The following is a 20023-nucleotide window of genomic DNA, read 5'->3' as shown; positions in this document are numbered from 1 at the left end:
AGATTGATGGAACAGTCTTATATGAGACATTCTGAGTGTCATGGCAGAGGGAAAAGAAATGGCAGATCAGAAACTGACTCTAAAACAGGAAAAAAAATGCACATCTCTCAAGAAGGTTATTGCAAGTCACAGGTCCAACCCTGAATTCAACTAGGCAGGGAAATCTTCCTGCAAAGGAGCGGTAGCAGATTTTGGACAATAATGTAACCTACCATGGGTGTATAGTTAAGACACACCTACAGAAAGACAACCTTGAAGTAATTTGTGCTTCCTCTACCTCCCAAATAATTTAGAGACTTCATGCCCTCAGATTTGAGTACAGGGACGTTGTATTAGGGTTCTCCAGAGAAACAGAACCAATAGGATATACATAGATAGATAAAGATTCATTATGAGTAATTGGCACATGCGATTGTGGAGCTGAGAAATCCCATAATCCATTGTCTGCAAAGGAGGCACAGGGAAGCTGGTGGTATAGTTCAAGCCTGAAGGCCTGAGAACCAGGAGAGTCAATAGTGTAAGGCCCGATCCAAATCAGAAGACCCAAGAACCAGGAGCACCAATGTCCGAGGGCAGAAGATGAAATGTCTCAGCTCAGGTAGAGAAAGAAAATATGCCCTTTTTCTATTCAGGCCCTCAGGGAATTTGTTGATACCCACCTACTGGCATTGGTGAGGGTGATCTTCTTTATTCAATCTGCCAATTCAAATGCCAGTCTCTCTGACAGACACACTCAGAAGTGTTTTATTAGGCAGTTGGACATTTCTTAGCTTAGTCAAGTAGACGCATAATATTAATCATCACAAAAGCTAGACATAGTCCCACTTGAAAACCTCTCATTTTTCTGTAAAATAGATGGTGGTTAAATAGATGATAAATTAGTCAATAAATTCTATTGACTAAGAAAGAGGGACTTGGTGCTGAGATAGAGAGCTTCGGAGAGGAGTGGCTGTTGAATGAAGTCAGAAAGAGACAACCATGGATAAAAGGAGATAACCATGGATAAATAACTGCTAAATTATGCTAGGACCTAGTCGAGGTTGGGAACTGGAATGGCACCTTCTCAACACTCAACTCTGTCAAGCTCTGTGCTTGAAAATTGTGATGCACAAAACATGTATATCTCATGGAACTTACACAGTCAAGTAGGAAGACGTACATTGAATAGCAGCAACACAATGTATAATTACAAATTATAGCAATTCTGTGGAGAGAAACAACAGGGTTCTGTGAGAAAATTAATTTGAATTAAAGGGAAGGAGTTCAGGGAAGGCTTCTCTGAAGAAGGGACATTTGAACTGAAATCTGAAGGATTACTAGAGGGAGATGTTCTAGTACATCTATATTACTAAAGGCAGTTTGGGATGAGTATAGAAAATGATAGGAAGATAGCAGCAGCAAATTCGGGATTGGCAGAGCCAGATTATGCAGGGTTTTATAAACTGTGTTAAGGAGTTTGCATTATACTAAGGGCAGAGGGAAATCATTGAAGGGCTGAGAAAAGTAACATAAACAGATTTAATATTTAAATATTCATCTTGGCTGCCTTGAACATTATGGATGGAGGAAAGGCAAAATTAGATATGGAGAGACTATTCAATTGTCTATGGTAATTTGGACTAGAATGACACTTGTGATACAATTGGGTTTTTTCCGATTTCGGTAAAGAACTGGAGCTATAGCCCACAGTGTTTCTGACACTGAGGAAAGAAGTGGCTTTTGTCTCCTAGGTCTCTAGCCCAGGGGGAGTGGCCCTTCCAGTACTAATGTTCCTAAATTCCAGCACAGCACAATTCTGTTTCAAAGCCAATCTCCCTACTTTCGTCTTTCTCACATCAAACTTTTCCTTGTGAACTCATTCCAAATCTTGTTTCTTTGTTTGTATCTTTCCAATCAGGACAAAGGTTTCTCGATCCTGCCTATGCTTTTTATCTATCAGCCAGAATACTTTCAATCAAATCAGAGCTAGCGCTCAGCTTACAGATTTGAGCTTTATTACAAGAAAGAATGAGAAATACTCGGGTAAAAGACTGTGTAACAGGTCCCCACCCCCCCCTCCAATTAATCATCAGACACTGAAATCACTTGGAGCTTTAAAACGGCAGCTTCTAATTTTATTCAGAAAGCAGACCTAACAGGTGGGGAATTATCTCCATTTTAGGGCTGACAGTGAAAGCCCGCAGCTCTCTCCCCTGGCTCTGCAGCCACTCCCCGAGGACAGGCACCGGTGTCCCCAAGGGTAGGCATCGGTGTCCCCGAGCCCTCTGGGAAGTGGAGTCCTTTCGCCAAGACCCCCGACCTGGCGCGGCTGCCTCCAAGTGCGCAGATGCGACTCCAGACAGAACCTCGGCCTCAAGCCTTTTGTCTCCTCGCAGCTCTGTGGGGTGCGAAAGGCCTCTGTCCGCCCCTCCCAGAGCGCAGGCTGGCGGGGATCCAGCCAGGTGGCCGGAACAGGGTCTGCAGCGCCTCCAAGGGTAAGAGAAAGCCGGGCCTGAGACGCGGGTCTCCGCGACCCGGCCGTCCATGCGCGCGGCTCTAAATCCTCCTACTGCAGCCCGAGCCGGGCTCTCAGATTCGGGCTCGCGGGAGACACGGCGGGGCCCTGCAGGCATCCACGACCCCCGCTCCCGCACCCCCTGCAACACACACGCCGGGCGTTCGGTGCACTACTCCCGGGTATGTCTCGCCACATCACGAACTGGGTTTGTGGCTTTGGTTCTGAGCCGAGGGGCGTCCGGATGTGGGGTTGCCGCTAAGCCCTCTGGGAAGTGGAGTCCCGGAGCGCCAGTGGGCGTGGCGAAGAGGCATTTGGGGGCGCGAGTTCAGAGGCCGCAGAGCTCGTCTTCTGAGGCGGAGGGAGCACGAGCGCTTCGGGCTGGCTTTAATCTTAAGACTTGTCACTCCGGCAGGAAGATCCTTAAGGTTCTGAACTTTTGGTGCAGAAAGACAAAAATAAATAAATAAATAAAAGGAGGCTGTGTCTAACTCATTCCCCTCTGTGCTTTGCTCTGTTAGTTTTTGGGCCTGCCTGCATTTGGGGGCCACTGCAAGGGGTTCCACTCAAACTGTAAGGGAATCTCGGCCTATGTATTTCCAGGGTCTTAAAATAAGAAGCTTTTGAGTAATTGGCCGTATAAGGACCTCATCGATCAACTGCTTTGTGTTTATGAATAGTGAGAATGAACAAACCGTGGGAGCCTTGCTTATAGTTACTGCTACCATAATCGTAGGCCACCTTATGGACAGTTGTGTGATTTAGGGCCTCATGGGAGTTTCTGCACAGTTTGGAACCAGTTGTGTGACTGAGTCTCACCGTTCACTGCCCTGATTCTCTGTTTTTGCCCTGGTGTGTCATGTAGTGACTCATCTTGGTACGCCAGAGAATGGGCTTCCAGCTGTGGAGATTCATTTAGCCTAAATAATAAAGGTTCCAAGCAAAGCAGAATTACTTCGGAGCCTCTAGGACTTAAACACATAGGAATAAGCCTCCTAGGAGTAGGAGGGAGTAGAGGGAGATGCCCTAAGGAGCAGGAACCAGTTCCAGAGAAAGGCAAGCCAAACTTCAAAATCTCGCTCCAGAGCTTCGGAGTAGAAATGTTTGAGTAGAGTTGAGTAGAGTAGAGTTGAATGATTTACACAAAGAAGCAGATTATGTATTGTTGAAAATCCATGTCTATGTTGTCTGAAACAGTGAATAAGGAGGAAGTGACAGCAATAACAGGACAGAAGAGAAGCTGATCATGGATTATCTGACCATTGAAGTTGAGGAAAGAGGTAAGAATTACAGGAATAAACATGGAGTTGAAACTCGGGGCAAGTGAAGGAAATGCTCTTGCTGAGATTGAAAAGGGTGGGTGCCCCTGTATGATAGAAAAGGGAAGCAGACATATGTCTGGAGAAGCCCAGAAGTAGAGATGCTCTCAGTAAGCTACCATGTTTGAAAATCACTAAGTAGGCTTATTGTAACAAATTTTCATCATTTCTTTTAGCATATCTGTGCTTATCCACATTCCCTCTGAAGCTGTGGAAGGGAGAATAATCCTTAATGCTTGCTTTTGTGATGAAGGGCAGGTCACACTTTTCTGCCCGTTTGTTCCAAAAGGTTGATGTATTGTGGGTCTGTGAGTTTAACTTTTTGGTCAAAGCACTTCCACTTTATTGTCTTATTCTAGCCTCATCTGAGTTTTTTTAATTATGTAAAGTATGCCTTATGTATGTATATAATTCAGCTAGCTTGTGATAGCTTTTGTCCTAGTGAATTTGGAGGTTGGAAGATAGAGTTTACCTCCTTTATGGCTTTTTTCCTACTCCTTCCAGCCATGACTTCTGAGGATGCGTCTCTGCTCCCAAAACAGAGCACAGAAGAAATGGAACCTACTGTTGAGCTCCTTCCTGTTGAGTTCCAGGCAAGTTAGAGTTTAATTTCTCTTCCCCGAAATCTTAGCTTAGTGTTTACAGTGTGTCCTCGTTTCTTTCTTTCACCTTGCTTCAGGGGTCCACAAAAATCCCATCTAGAGAACTGAACCAAAGTAAAGCTTCCTTGCAGACTTGAGGCTCTGGGGAGTGCTCAGGCTGGAGCTTTAAATTTGGGATTTCATGTCAACGGTATTTTAAACTATGAAACTATGATCACCAAGAAAATAAGTGTAGATGGAAAAGAGATGAGATCTTATTACTGAGTCCTATGGCTTTCCAACACTTAGAGGTCAGGGAGATGAAGATGACCCAGCAAAGGAGACTGAGGAAATGTGGCCAGGGTGGTCAGGGGAAGCCAAAAGTGTGGCATCATGGTAACCAATAGAAGAAAGTGTTTCAAGGAGGAGGGAGTGATCAACTATGTTAAATGCTGCTGCTAAGTCAAGTCAGAATTGACCATTAGATTAAAAAATATGAAGATCATTGGTGACTGCCAAGAACAATTTCATGGAATAGTAGGAGGGCAAGCCTGATTGGAATGGGTTCAGAAGAGAATAGGAGGAAGTAAATTGGAACCAGGGACTACAGACAACTATTCTGGAGAGTTTTACTCTACATGAAAGGAGAGAAGTAGGGTGATAGCTGGAAGAAATAGTACTGGTAAGACCAAAGAGGGTTTTGTGTTTTTTTTAAAGATGGGAGAAATAAAATTGTTTATAGGTATTTAAAAGTAGATGGAAAAGAGATGTCTAACGACTGAACTCTAGGGCACTCCAATATTTAAAGCTACTTTTCAAACATTTCTACATGTATTTTAAACAAGTGATCTTGTGAGTTAGGGGTGATATCTATTTCACAGTAAACTGAGGCTCAGGGTAACTTGCTCAGAATGATAAAATGGTTGAACCCTACTCAGAACCCAGGTATGTCTGATTCTAAATCCTATGCTTCTAACCCCTTTGTTTTATTGACTGACTTTCCCACAAAATATTCTCCAATTAATTGTGGACAACAAAGTATACTCACATGGCTGTCAATATAACATAGAGTTTGAATCTTATTTTAGAACAGTTGATCATTTTCAATTTAAAATCAGTAAATCCGCTCATTCAGAATAATTTTAATTCCTAATAGATAACTAAATAAATCTAAAATCATAGCCCCAGGTACAGAGAAAGAAGAATCTATTAGAATAGCATGACTTTCTATATACATTCAGGCTATAAAGCTGAATTTCTGTAAAAGCTCAGAATATTCCAGAAATCAGTATAAATTACATATATGAATCTTATCTCATCTAGAACATAGTAATTAACATCTGGTTGTCATTCAAAATACTAGATTTATTCAGTTAAATATGTGAGAGACGGGCCGGCCTGGTGGCTCAGGCGGTTAGAGCTCCACGGTCCTAACTCCGAAGGCTGCCAGTTCGATTCCCACATGGCCATTGTCCTCTCAACAGCAAGGTTGCTGGTTTGACTCCCACCAGGGATGGTGGGCTGCGCCCCCTGCAACTAGCAATGGCAACTGGACCTGGAGCTGAGCTGCGCCCTCCACAACAAGATTGAAAGGACAACAACTTGAAGCTGAACCGCACCCTCCACAACTAAGACTGAAAGGACAACTTGACTTGATAAAAAGTCCTGGAAGTACACACGGTTCCCCAATAAAGTCCTGTTCCCCTTCCCCAATAAAAATCTTTAAAAAAAATATGTGAGAGGGGCCGGCCCCGTGGTTCAGGCGGTTAGAGCTTCATGCTCCTAACTCCGAAGGCTGCCGGTTTGATTCCCACATGGGCCAGTGCGCTCTCAACCACAAGGTTACCAGTTCAATTCTTCGAGTCCCCCAAGGGATGGTGGGCAGCGCCCCTTGCAACTAAGATTGAACACGGCACCTTGAACTGAGCTGCCACTGAGCTTCCGGATGGCTCAGTTGGTTGGAGTGCACCCTCTCAACCACAAGGGTGCCGGTCCGACTCCCGCAAGGGATGGTGGGCTGCGCCCCCTGCAACTAGCAACAGCAACTGGACCTGGAGCTGAGCTGTGCCCTCCACAACTAGGACTGAAAGGACAACAACTTGACTTGGAAAAAAGTCCTGGAAGTACACACTGTTCCCCAATAAAGTCCTGTTCCCCTTCCCCAATAAAATCTTTAAAAAAAGAAAAATATGTGAGAGACAGAAGATTATAATTAAGAGTATAGCTTTGAAGGCAGACGGCCTGGGTCCAAATCTCAGATCTAATCTTTACATCTGTAAATAGTATTAATAATAGTATACTTACCTCGTACAGTTACTATTACAAGAGGTTCTTAAAACATAGGAAATAAGTTATAAATGTTAGCTATTATTTTTTCTAATCCAGACTAATTCTTAGAAATTTAAAAATATTCCATTAAAATGGTTAAAATAAAGGTTTTAAATTTAAAAACACTTCCTCTTCTAGATTGTTCTCCTCCCTCAATGGTTACCAAGTCCTGTAAAAATGTGCTTGTTCTTCCAGGAACTGGTGACAGTCAAAGATGAGGAAATGGACTTCACTCATGTAGAGGAGGAACAGCTGAATTCTGCCCAAAGGTACATGGGCATGGACATGAAGGTCGAGAATTATGGGAACCTGGTATTTTGGGGTAAGAAAGTTATTTTGTAATGCAAACTTCTTACTGGGACATAAGCTTTCTCTATAACTAATGGCATCTAAAATGCCATAGTTTTGCTTAAGATCCAGAGAGCCCTGGTCCCCTAAGGGATCTCTGATCACTTTAGGCTCAAAATTGGTCTTCTTTTCTCTTTTGGCAAGTAAAAATTCACCATGAGTGGAACAGCTTCATTTTATTGATTTTAAGACTTATAAAACTATGGTAATCAAAGCAACGTAGTATTGCTGAAAGGATAGAAGCAAATCAGTGGAACAGAACAGATAGTCCAGAAATAGACCTACATATACATGGTTAATTAATTTCTGGAAAAGACGCAAGAACAATTCAGTGTTAAAAGGAGAATCTTTTCAATAAATGGTGCTGGAACAATCGGACATGCATAAAATGAACTTCAACCCATACCTCCCATCATATATAGTAATTAAAATGGATCACAGAGCTAAGTAGAAAATCTACAACTATAAAACTTTTAGAAGAAATATTAAGGATAGGCTTTGTGACCTTTTGTAAGGCAAAATTTTGTTAGATATGGTACCAAAAGCTTAATCAAGTAAAGCCTTCTGGGTTTCAAGTTTATTTTATTGGAAAGTTTTTAACTTTAAATCTGGATCCTGTATTAGAGAGAAGACAATTCAGGTTATATATTTCTTCTTGACTGAGCTCTGGTAATGCTTTCCCATCTTGCATTCGTGATATTGAGAATCTGTATCTTCTCTGTTTTCATTTTGTTGGTCTTCCTAGGAGTTTAACAATTCTGTTGATCTTTTCAGGGAACCAACTTTTGATTTCATTGATTCTATGTATTGTTTTCTATTTTCAGTTTTATTTATTGATATTCTTATCTTTATTATTTTTCCCCTTTGCTAACTTTGTGTCTACTTTGCTCTCCTTTTATTAGTTTCTTAAGGTAGAAGCTTGATCATTGGTATAAGATCTTGCTTCTCTTCTAATATGAATGTTTAATGCTATAAATTTCCTTCTAAGTACTGCTTTAGCTGCATTCCACAACTTTGGTGGTGTTTTTGTTTCCATTTAGTTCAAAATAATTTCAATTTTCACTCTTGACTTTCTTTTTGACTCATGACTTATTTACAAATTTACAAATTTTAAGTGATTTTTCAATAAAGTTCTTTTTGAAGTTTTGTAGTTTGGTTCTTGATGATTTCAGTTCTTTTAAATTTTTGACATTTGTTTTATTACCTATAACATAGTCTCAATGAATGCTCCATGTGCACTTGAAAATAAGTTTAATTAGGTCACATTGGTTGACAGTGTTGTTCTGGTCTTCTATATCCTTACTGATTTACTGTCTACTGGCTTCTGTTGATTACCAGCAGAGAAGTATTGAATTCTCTAACTGTAACTGTGGGTTTGTCAATTTCTCCTTTTAGTTCTATTAGTGTTTGCTTAATGTAATTCTGAAACTTTTTTTTTGAAACTTTTTTTTTAAAGACACATTTATTCAGCATTATGATCAGACTATTACATTTACCAATCAACAGCATTGTTGCAAAAAAAAAAATCTACATTAAAACCTTTTGTTGGAATGCTTTACACTTTCCACAAAACAGAAACTAAAATGACCTGTTATACAATTAGTCGCAAATACAGTCCTTGAGTTTTTTGCACATACACATGAGTATTGTCTAAAACATGTCTTTGTAGCAGCTAGGTTCTGCTACCACTGTGCTTGGCTGAGTTCATAAATCTTTTGTAACCTGGAGCTTCCCTGTCACTTCTCTGGTTCTCCTCTCCTGCTAAGCTTTGTTTCCTGGCAGTAGTTAAAACCTTCTGCCACTGCCATAGCTTCTGCTGCTGCTGGAACCACCATAAGCCACTTTGGTTTTGTGGTTTGGCAAAGTATTGGCCTCCATCACCACAGGGGCCAGAGCTTTGCCTCCAAAGTTTCCTCCTTTCATGGGTCCAAAATTTGAAGGTTGATTGTTGTAATTGCCAAAATCGTTGCAGCTTCTGCCACCTCCACAATTGCTTCCATCATTACTAAATCCATTATAGCCATTCCCACTACCACCATATACTCACCACCAGGACTGCCACCAAAGACATGTCGACCACTGAAGTTTCCTCCACAACCAAAGTTGTCATTCCCACCAAAGTCACCTCCTTGACTGCCACCGAAGTTTCCAGAACCACTTCGACCTCTGGCTGGATGAAACACTAGCCATCTCTTGTTTAGATAGGGCTTTCCTTACTTCACAGTCGTGGCCATTCACAGTGTGGTATTTCTGAATGACAATTTTGTCTACAGAATCATGGTCATCAAAGGTTACAAAAGCAAAGCCTCTCTTCTTCCCACTGCCTCAGTCAGTCAGATTTCAATCACTTCAGTTTTCCCACAATGTTCAAAATCATCTCTTAGGTGACGTTCTTCAATGTCTTCTTTAATACCACCCACAAAAATGTTTTCCACAGTGAAGTGGGCACCAGGTGTTTGAGAATCTTCTCCTGAGACAGCGCTCTTTGGTTCTACAACTCTTCCATCCACCTGTGTGGCCTCGCCCTCATGGCTGCACCCACTCCCTCCAAGGATGGTTACTCGGTGGCATCCACTGAGAGAAATGCATGAAACTCTTTTGTTAGGTGCATACATGTTAAGAATTGTTATATCTTCTTGCTAAATTGACCCCTTTATCATTACATAATGTCCCTCTTTAATCTTGGTAAAGATTATTTGTCCCTCTTTAATCTCGGTAAAGATAATCTTGGTAAAGATCTATTCCTTGTTTGGAAGTTTATTTTGTCTGATATTAATTAGCACAGCCACTGTTGCTTTTTTTAAATTAGTGTTTGCATAGTATATGTTTCTATTCTTTTAGTTTAACCTATTTAAAGTGAGTTTCTTGTGGATAGCATATAATTGAGTCTGGTTTTACATTCTGACAATGTCTGATTTTCAATTGATTTTCAATTGGTGTGTTTAGATAATTTACATTAAAAGTCATTGGTATGACTGGATTTAAATCTTCCATACATCTAGTTGTTTTCTATTTGCTCTATCTTTTCCTTCTGTCTGTTTTTTTTTTAAATAGTGTTTTAGGATTTTTTTTTAATTGGGAAAGGGGTACAGGACTTTATTGGGGAACAGTGTGTACTTCCAGGACTTTTTTTCCAAGTCAAATTGTTGTCCTTTCAATCTTAGCTGTGGAGGGTGCCGTTCAGCTTCAAGTTGTTGTCCTTTCAGTCTTAATTGTGGAGGGCACAGCTCAGCTCCAGGTCCAGTTGCCGTTGCTAGTTGCAGGGGGCGCAGCCCAGCATTCGTTGTGGGAGTCGAACCAGCAACCATGTGGTTGAGAGGACGGGCTCCAACCAACTGAGCCATCTGGGAGCTCAGCAGCAGCTCAGCTCAAGGTGCTATGTTCAATCTTAGTTGCAGGGGGCGCTGCTCATCATCCCTTGCGGGACTCGAGGAATCGAACTGGCAACCTTGTGGTTGAGAGCCCACTGGCCCATGTGGGAATCGAACCAGCAGCCTTCGGAGTTAGGAGCATGGAGCTCTAACCGCCTGAGCCACCGGGCCGGCCCTGTCTGTTTTTTGATTGGGTATTTTTTAATATTCCAATTTATCTTTACTGTTAGCTTATCATTAAACCTATTTTTAAAGTTTTTAAAAAATTGTTATCCTAGAGTTCGCAATATGCTTTAGTTAATCACAGTATACCTTTAAATAATATGCCACTTTATGTATAGTATAGGAACCTTCTATAAACTTCTAATTCTTCTCTCCTGTCTTTTGTGTAATTGTTGTCATGCATTTTACCTTTATATATGCTATAAAATCACAATATATTGCTACTGTTTTTGAGTAGGACAGTCATTATCTTTTAGAGCAAATAAAAATAAGAAAAAATGAATTTTATACTCATAAATATTTATATTTATTTTCCTTTATGCCATTTTTAAAATGTAGTTGGCAAATTTCCTCTAATGAGGACAAGATGATAAATAATTTCTGCTCTGTATGCCATATGGTTATTTTTGCAACTACTTAACTTTGCTATTGTAGCATGAAAGCAGCCATAAACAAAATATAAACAAATGCGAATGGCCAGATTTGGCCTGTGGTTGGTCAGATTTACCCCACGGCCCATAATATTCTGACTCCTGGTGTAAATCTAAGTTTTTGACTGATACCAGATACCTCTGCCTATATTTCTTACAGTACAGGTCTACTGGCAATGAATTTGCTAAGCGTTGGCTTGTCTGAAAAAAGTCTGTATTTCGTCTTCATTTTTGAAAGATATTTTTTACAAATATGGAATTATGGTGACAGGTTTTTTCCTTCTTTCAGCACTTTATGTCACTTCACTGTCTTCTGGTTTATATAGATTGTGACAAAAACTTTGCTGTAATTTTTACTTTTGTTCTTCTGTATGTAATGCATCTTCTTTCCATGGCTACCTTTAAGATTTTCTCTTTATGTTAGTTTTCAACAGTTTGAACATGATGTGTTTGTGTGTGTGTATGTGTGTGTGTCTGTGTGTGTCCATGTGTCCGTGTGTGTGTATCCGTGTGTGTGTGTGAGTGTGAGTGTGTGTGTGTGTGTGTGTGTGTGTGTGTCATCCTACTCGGGGTTCTCTGAGCTTCTTTGGTTCTTTGGTTTGATGTCTCTCAGTGCTTGTATTTTTTGAGTATTATCAGCCATTCACTCATCAAATACTGTTTCTGCCAATTCTGTCTTTTTCTTGTCAGGATTCTAATTACATGTATGTTAGAACATTTGATATTGTCCCACAGTTCATAAACACTCTTTTCTGGTCTGTTAGTTTCTTTGTTTTTCACTCTTTTTTCTCTTAGTGGTTTAGTTTGGGTAAATTATATTAACCTATTTTCAAGTTTACTGATTCTTTTCTTACCTTTGTTGACTTTACTGCTGCACCCATCTAAGACATTCTTCATCTTGGTTACTATACTTTTTCACTTCTAGAGTTTCCATTTGACTTTCTCTGATAGTTTCCATCTCTTTGCTAAAATTCCCCAACTGTTAATGCATGTTGTCCATCTTTTCCACTAGAGCCTTTTGCATATTAAACATAGTTATTTTAAAATTGCTTATAGTTCTAATGTCTGGGTAATCATTAAGTCTTGTTCTGTTGATTACTCTGATTGTCATTTTATATAATCAGATATGAGTGGAGCTGGAGCTGGGTGCATGGAGAGAGGACACAAGCAGATCTGTTATGAGGCTGTTCTATTAATTTAGATGAGAGATGATGGTGGCTGAATTGGGGTGGTAATAGTGGGGAGGGAGAGTACAAAAAAGAATATGAGAGAGATTTGGGAGGTATAATCCCTAAAGGTATAATCCCACCAGTCCCTGGTGATTTATTTGTTGTGGTTGGTAGGGTGGAGGGGAGTTCAATGATTCTCAAACTTCTGACTTTCAACTAGAAAAACTTTTGAGGGTTTTGTGAGGATTAGATGTATTCATATATGTAACCTTTTAGAATAGTAGTTTACACATAATTAACACTATATAAATGTTTGTCTAATATAGTTCACAGTATATTTTAAACTTTATGTACCATGATATTCTCAACTTCTGAAAATTAGGGCAGCATTGCAAATATATTTTACTCAAATATCAGTTATGTTTCTATAATGGGACAAAACAATTTTAAGAATGTTTATATTCCCTTCCAGATTTGCCTCAGTGCTTATATTTTTTGTGTTCAATTCAGTACATACAACATATGTTTAGTTTTTATATGATATGGTTAACTAAGATACATTTAATTAGAAATTATGGTGGTGCTATTTTCTTGGATAGTGAAACCTGGAGAACACACAGGTTGAGGGAGAGGATGAGTTAACATGTGTCTGTATTGAATTCAAGATTTCATAATGGATATATATATATATAGTAAATAGTTGGATATATAAGTGTGGGAAAGATACAACTAAGCTGAAAATATGGATTTGAGATCATTGCTATGTACAAGATAGTTGCAACTAGTAGACAAATAAGTTCTGAGATCAGATGCACAGTAGAGTGAATATAGACAACAATGTTATATTTAATCATTAAACTTTCTAGGAGACTAAATCATAATTATTCCAACCATAAAAAAGAAATAATTATGTGATGTGAGAGAGGTGCTACAATGGCAATCATATTTCATTATGTAAATATATCCAAACAACATGTTGTATACCTTAAATTTGCACATTATATGTCAAATATATTTCAATTTTGAAAAAGGCAATTAATATCATGGACTGGATGAGTTCTTTAAAGGAGACAGTGAAATTGAGGGGTGGCAGGCACAAACGAAGGGAGCCTAAGACTGAACACTAAGAAGAATCAACATTTAAGAAGAAGGAACAGCAGAAAAGGTTCAAAAGAAAGATCCAGAGAAAAACCTGGAGAGCTTAGAATTATTGAAGTGGAGAGAGAATATAAGTCAATTATAAATGAACAAAGTTGGGGAAACGAAGGAGAATGTTATTAGGAGGAAAGCATGGTCAACACTGTGCTGTTAAGAAGCCAAGCAAATCAAGGAATGAAAGGATTTACTGGATTTAGGTGACCTAAATTTTTAGTGACTTCAGTGAGAGCAGAGAGAAGCCAGACTACAGTGAGTTCAGGAGCAACTATGTGATGAGGCAAAACCTTTTGAGAAATTTGGCTATGACCAAAAAAAAAAAAAAAAAAAAATGAGAGGAAGGAAGGAAAGACGGGGAAAATGGTTAGTGGAGACAAAAAATAATAATGAAAGCATATAGTAAATAAAAAAATCTGTGCCTTTAAAAAGGACTGGAGAGAACTATTTAAAAAAATTAAAAATGGTTGTCTCCAGGCGGTATTATTATAATTGATTTTTGTCTAATACTTTTCAAAACTGTCCAGTCTCAACCTGTGTTTGCATCTTGCTTCCCTTCCCTTCGTTATTATATGTTAACATCTATTCTCATCCTATTTGCTTATCCTTCTCCCTGGTTAGTCTGTTCAGTTTTTCATCCTCTTTGGTAGAGCATCCTCATAGTCTATCTTTTTATTGTGCCTCATGTTAGTCATTGTCCCATTTCTGTTATTCCCTGAAACTTCTTCATCTGCCATCGCTTTGAAGCACTTTCTGAAAACATTCAAATACACATTTTAATAGGCATCATTTAAAATTTTTTATTCCTCTTGCCAATTTAACAGTTTTCATATTCTCAACACAGAGAACATAAACATTTGTGCTTTTTATTTATTTCAGATTCTGAATCTGTAAGTGAAACTAAAAACTCCCTTTCAAAGCAGCAAGTTTATGAAGAAATATCATCTGAAAGGGAGCTGATAGTAGAAAGACTTAAAAAGGATGATTCCTGGGACTCCGGATTGATAGAAACCTGGGAATTTAAAGGCACACGAGAAAGGCAGCAAAGAAATCAGAGGAAAGATTTAAGGCAAGTCATAATTAAACACAAGAAAAACCCCATGGAAGAGTGTAATGAACTTGGTGAAAATTCAAAATCAATTAAACATCAGAAAGTTTACTCATTGAAAAAACCTTGGAAGTGCAATGAGTGTGGGAATTCCTTCAGTTACTATTCAGCCTTTATTCTACACCAGAGAATTCATACTGGAGAAAAGCCCTATATATGTAATGAATGTGGAAAGGCCTTCAGTCGGAGCTCATCACTTATTCAGCATCAGAGAATTCACACTGGAGAGAAACCTTATGAGTGTAACAAATGTGGGAAAGCTTTCAGTCATCGTTCAGCCCTTATTCAACATCATATCATTCATACTGGAGAAAAACCCTATGAATGCAATGAGTGTGGGAAGGCCTTCAACCAAAACACATACCTTATTCAACATCACAGAATACACACCGGAGAGAAACCCTATAAATGCAAGGAATGTGGGAAAGCTTTTAATGACACCTCATCCCTTATTAAACATCTAAGGGTTCATACTGGAGAAAAACCCTATGGATGTAAAGAGTGTGGGAAAGCCTTTAGTGACAGGTCAGGCCTCACTCAACATCAGAGAACTCATACAGGGGAAAAGCCGTATGAATGTAGCGAATGTGGGAAAGCCTTCAGTTACTGTTCAGCTCTTATTCAGCATCAAGGAACCCACACTGGGGAGAAACCTTACAAATGTAATGAATGTGGGAAAGCCTTCAGTGACCGCTCAGCTCTTGTAAGACATCAGAGAATTCATACAGGAGAGAAACCTTACAAATGTAAAGAATGTGAGAAAGCCTTCAATCAGAGCTCATCTCTTACAAAACATGTGAGAACTCATACTGGAGAGAAACCATATAAATGCAATTATTGTGACAAAGCCTTCAGCCAGAGTTCATCTCTTATTCAACACCAGAAAATTCATACAGGAGAAAAATCCTACAAATGTAAGAAATGTGAAAAAACTTTCACTGTGCGTTCAGCCTTTCATCAACATGAAGAAATTCATAATGAATAGAATGCAGCAAATTCCTAAAATAATTATGTTTTCTCATCTGATTGTAATGATGAGCAAAGTTGGAGGACTCACACTATCTGATAATAAGAGTTACTATAAAGTTACAATAATTAAGATAGTGTGTATTAGTGTAGGCTAGATAAATAGATTAATGAAACAAAAACAAGTCCTGAAATAGACCCACACACTTATATGTCAATTCATTTTCACAACAGGTATTAAAGCAGTTTAACAAATGGTGCTTGAACAACTGTATATCCATATGGAGGAAAAAGAACCTTGACCTCTATTTCACTTTATATGCAAAAATTAATTAGAGATGGATCAGAAACCTAAATGGAAAAACTAAACTTAAAATACTTAGAAGAAAGCATAGGAGATTACCATCATGACATCATAATAGATAACGGTTTCTTAGGACACAGAAGCAATAACTATGAAATAAAAATGATAAATTAGATCTAATGAAAAGTTAAAACTTTTTCTTTTTTTTTAATTTAATTTTTTTGAAATTGGGGAATATTGGGGAACAGTGTGTTTTTCCAGGACCCATCAGCTCTGTCAAGTCGTTTTCAATCTAGTTGTGGAGGGCGCAGCTCAGCTCCAAGTCCAGTCATTGTTTTCAATCTAATTGTGGAGGGCGCAGCTCACTGGCCCATGTGGGAATCAAACCGGTAACCTTGGTGTTATGAGCACTGCGCTCTAACCACTGAGCAAACCGGCCACCCACTGGTGGCTCAGCTCCAAGCTCAAGCCATTGATTCTCACTGGATCATGTGGGAATCAAACTGGCGACTTTGGTGGTTATGAGCACTATGCTCTAACCACTGAGCCAACCAGCCGCCCCAAAACTTTTCTTTTTTCTTTTGATGAACCATTAAGAAATGAATAGGCAGCCCACAGACCTGGAGAAAATATTTGCAAATCATGTGTCTGACAACGACTTGTGTCCAGAATATAAAAAGAACCCCTACCACTCCAGAATAAAAAGACAAGTAACCCAACACATAAAATGGGCAAGAGAGTTAAACTTCACAAAAGAAAATATACAAACATTTAAGAAACACATGAAAAAGTACTCAACAGCATTAGCCATCAAGGAGATGCAAATTAAGACCACAGTGAGATACTACTACTACACACCTGAACAGTTAAATAAAAAGTAAAAACTAAAATAAAAAATACGTATGTTGGTAAGGTTGAGGGAAAACTGGTAGTCTCATATATTGCTGGTGAGAATATAAAATGGCACATTTTGAAAATGTTTGACCATTAAAAAAAATAAAGTTAAACTCATGGTCTTTGACCCAGCATTACACTCTTAAGTATTTACAATAGAAATGACGACATATACCTCAAGAAATAATAGCAAAAACATGGAAACAACACAAATGTTCATCAAGAACAGAAGGGAAAATGAAATCATTGTATTAGGTTGGTGCAAAAGTAATTGCGTTTTAAAAGGTTAAAAGTAATTGCAAAAACCGCTGTTACTTTTGCACCTACCTAATATATTCATGCAACACATACTATTTAGCATTTAATAGGAATATACACAACAATATGACTGTATCGCATAGCCATTCAAAGCAAAAGAAACCAGATTTCAAAAAAGAAAAAAAATGTGTGCTGTATGATTTCATTTATATGAAGTTTTTGGGGAGGCAAAACTAATTGTGGTTGGAAGAATAGTTATCCTTTTCCACACAGCCCAGTCACTCTAAGCACAGCAGGCCAGGACACTGGGGCCTAATGCTCTCAAATTCCCTTGCTCCAGCTCATTCGTAGGGTGGAGGTGCCACTCCAACAGGAACAAGCCGAGAGGACTAGGGATCAATGCCGCAGACAGCAGGAAAACTAATCCAAGAGAAGTGGGCTGCTGTCTCTGCCCCCAACTCTTGTACAGTGGAACAAAGGTCAGACCCAGTCAAAGATTCAAGGAACAAGATGAGCAAAGCACTTTCTCTGGAATGGCTTCTCCAACTCCATTTTGAAATGGCATTTTTCACAAATGTCAGGCTTAAAATCACACGTGTTCCTGGTAGTCTGAAAGACCATGTACATGCCCAAGGCTGTGCCCTCTCAGGAAGATCTGTGAGTAGAGCAAAACAGTTTTTCAATGGCAGTCTCTTAATCTGTTGCCCTTACTTTACCTACATAATAATAAAATGTATTAAAACACATGATAGCTTTGATGAGAAAGGAATGTTTAAGCTACAAACATTATTATCAATGGGAGATGCTAAATTAAGAACAGGTAAGAATATTTTTAGCAAAGAGAACAATGTGAGAAGGTCCTGAGGCAAGAAGGCACATGTTACTTTAAGAATGAGCAGTATGATTTGTGACAACCTGGATGGACCTAGAGGGTATTATGCTAAGTGAAATAAATCAGAGAAAGAGAAATACCATATGATTTAACTTGTATGTGGAATCTAAAAAACAAAAGAAATGAGCAAACAAAACAAATTCATAGATACAGAGAACATTTTGATGGTTGCTAGATGGGAGGGGGGTTGGAGGAGTGAGTGAAAAAGGGAAAGAGATTACGATGTGTAAATTGCTAGTTACAAAAACAGTCCTGGCGGTGTAAAGTACAGCATAGGGAATATAGCCAATACTGTAATAACTGTGTGGTGTTAGATGGGTACTAGACTTATTGGGGTGATGACTATGTTGTATGCTTGAAACTACTGTTTCAATATATATGTAAAATATACATAAAATAAAAGTTCCATTTATATCATTTTTAATTGTACAGTTCAGTGGCATTAAGTATATTCACATTGTTGTGCAACCATCACCATTGTCCATCTCCAGAACTCCCTTCATCTTCCCAGACTGAAACTCTGTACCCATTAAACACTCACTCTCCATTTTCCCCTCCCCTCATCTCCTAGTAACCACCCTTCTACTTTCTGTGTCTATAAATTTGACTACTCCAGGTACCTCATAAAAGTGGGGTTATGCAATATTTGTCCTTTTATGTCTGGCCTATTTCACTTAGCACAATGACCTCAAGTTTCATCCAGGTTGTTGCATGTGTCAGAATTTCCTTTTTTATTGAGGCTGAAGTGTATGGGATATACAGCCTTTTGTTTATTCATTAATCTGTCCATGGACACTTGCGTTGCTTCCACTTTTTGGTTATTGTGGGTAATATTTTCATAAACATGGATGTACACTATTTTCAGTTATTTGGGGGTATTTATCTACATGTGAAATTTCTGGATCATATGGTTTCAATACTTTTTAAAGAAAGACAACTGTAACGTTTGATGTAAAATTTATAGTATCTAGCATTAAATCAAAAATTAATAGATATGTAAAGAAGCGGGGGAAAAAATCCAAAACCAGGAAAATAAGCAGTTATTAAATAGATCCAGAAATGACAGAAATTATTCAATTAGGAGACAAAGACTTTAAAACAATATGAATATGCTCAAGGATTTAAAAGAAACAAACATAATGAACAGAAAATAATACAAGATAATAAAAAAGAATAAGTGAGCTTTTGGAGATTTAAAAAAAACCCAACAATATTGATTTGAAACATTGATTTCAAATCATGAGCTTAAAAAGCAGCAATAGGAACTATTGCATAAAGGACTCGCAATTATTGGTCTCCTCTTCATCGTGGTCTTTATTTCCTAAGTAGTGGGAGACTGGAAAATCCCTCTCTTCCCATCCCAGTGTTTTAGCTCTTCAGCCTACTGCTCCGTATCAGTAATCATCTTGATAGAGAAACTATTCCTGAGTTTGTGGCCCCCAAGTCTCCATTGTTGTCACTTTTACACAGTGTGATTGTCAAAGGCTCCAGTGTTTTTTCTATCTGTGATCAGCCCTTTGCTGGACCAAGCCCTAAATATTTTGAGTAACATTTAAATGTGTAATATTTTAAATTTAACACTTCCTGGTACGTTGTAGGCACTCAATAAATATTAACTGAATTAATGAGTTTCATTTTATTTCCTGGTTTTCTTAATTGTCTTTTGTAAGTGCAAACTGCTACAACATTGAGCCAATGAATATCTGTATTCACTAAAGATGTTCGGAAAACTGAAGGTTTTCTTCCTATTACTTCAAGAGCATATTCTGTGTGACAGGCATTGTTCTAAGTAATTTGCATACTCATTTAATACTCTTAATAACCTTGTGAAATTCATAGTACTAGTCTCCTCATTTAACATATATGGAAACTAAGGCACAGAGGAGTTTAAGTAATTTGTTTCAGGTCAAATAACTAGTATACTACTGCTAAAACACACACACACACACACACACACACACTGTTTTGGGCTCATGGGAATCAAGACTTTAAGAGAGATTTCACATAGTACCTCAATAAGTATTTTTTAAATCTGTATTCTCTCTTACTTTTTTCTTTACTAAACACATGGAATCCTATCAAAATTTAATAAGCCCCACAATAAATTACAACTGATTGCCACTGTTAACTAATCCTGTGGTGACAGAGCCCCAGAGAGCAGTTTCCAGGCTCTCGGCCTCATGTGG

General features: G+C 38.6%; 1 protein-coding gene and 1 pseudogene across 2 annotated transcripts; one reads left to right on the top strand and one right to left on the bottom strand.

Moving 5' to 3' along the window:
- Positions 1 to 2170: 2170 nt before the first annotated feature.
- Positions 2171 to 19410, top strand: LOC308499795 (uncharacterized protein). The gene is made up of 5 exons (XM_081053626.1): positions 2171 to 2474; positions 3692 to 3774; positions 4318 to 4406; positions 6918 to 7044; positions 14295 to 19410. Exons 2-5 carry the CDS (start codon positions 3741 to 3743, stop codon positions 15506 to 15508), a joined length of 1464 nt encoding a protein of 487 aa, XP_080909752.1. The 5' UTR covers positions 2171 to 2474; positions 3692 to 3740; the 3' UTR covers positions 15509 to 19410.
- Positions 8856 to 11991, bottom strand: LOC308500158 (heterogeneous nuclear ribonucleoprotein A1-like; annotated as a pseudogene). Its single transcript has 2 exons — positions 11949 to 11991; positions 8856 to 9602 (listed from the first exon to the last, which is right to left on the bottom strand). The product of its transcript is annotated as a heterogeneous nuclear ribonucleoprotein A1-like (transcript).
- Positions 19411 to 20023: the final 613 nt, after the last annotated feature.

This window comes from Rhinolophus hipposideros (genome assembly GCF_964194185.1).
Source record: "Rhinolophus hipposideros genome assembly, chromosome: 7".
NCBI classification, from domain to species: domain Eukaryota; kingdom Metazoa; phylum Chordata; class Mammalia; order Chiroptera; family Rhinolophidae; genus Rhinolophus; species Rhinolophus hipposideros.
Note: the sequence above shows the minus strand (reverse complement) of the source record. Positions and strands in the feature narration are given on the sequence as shown.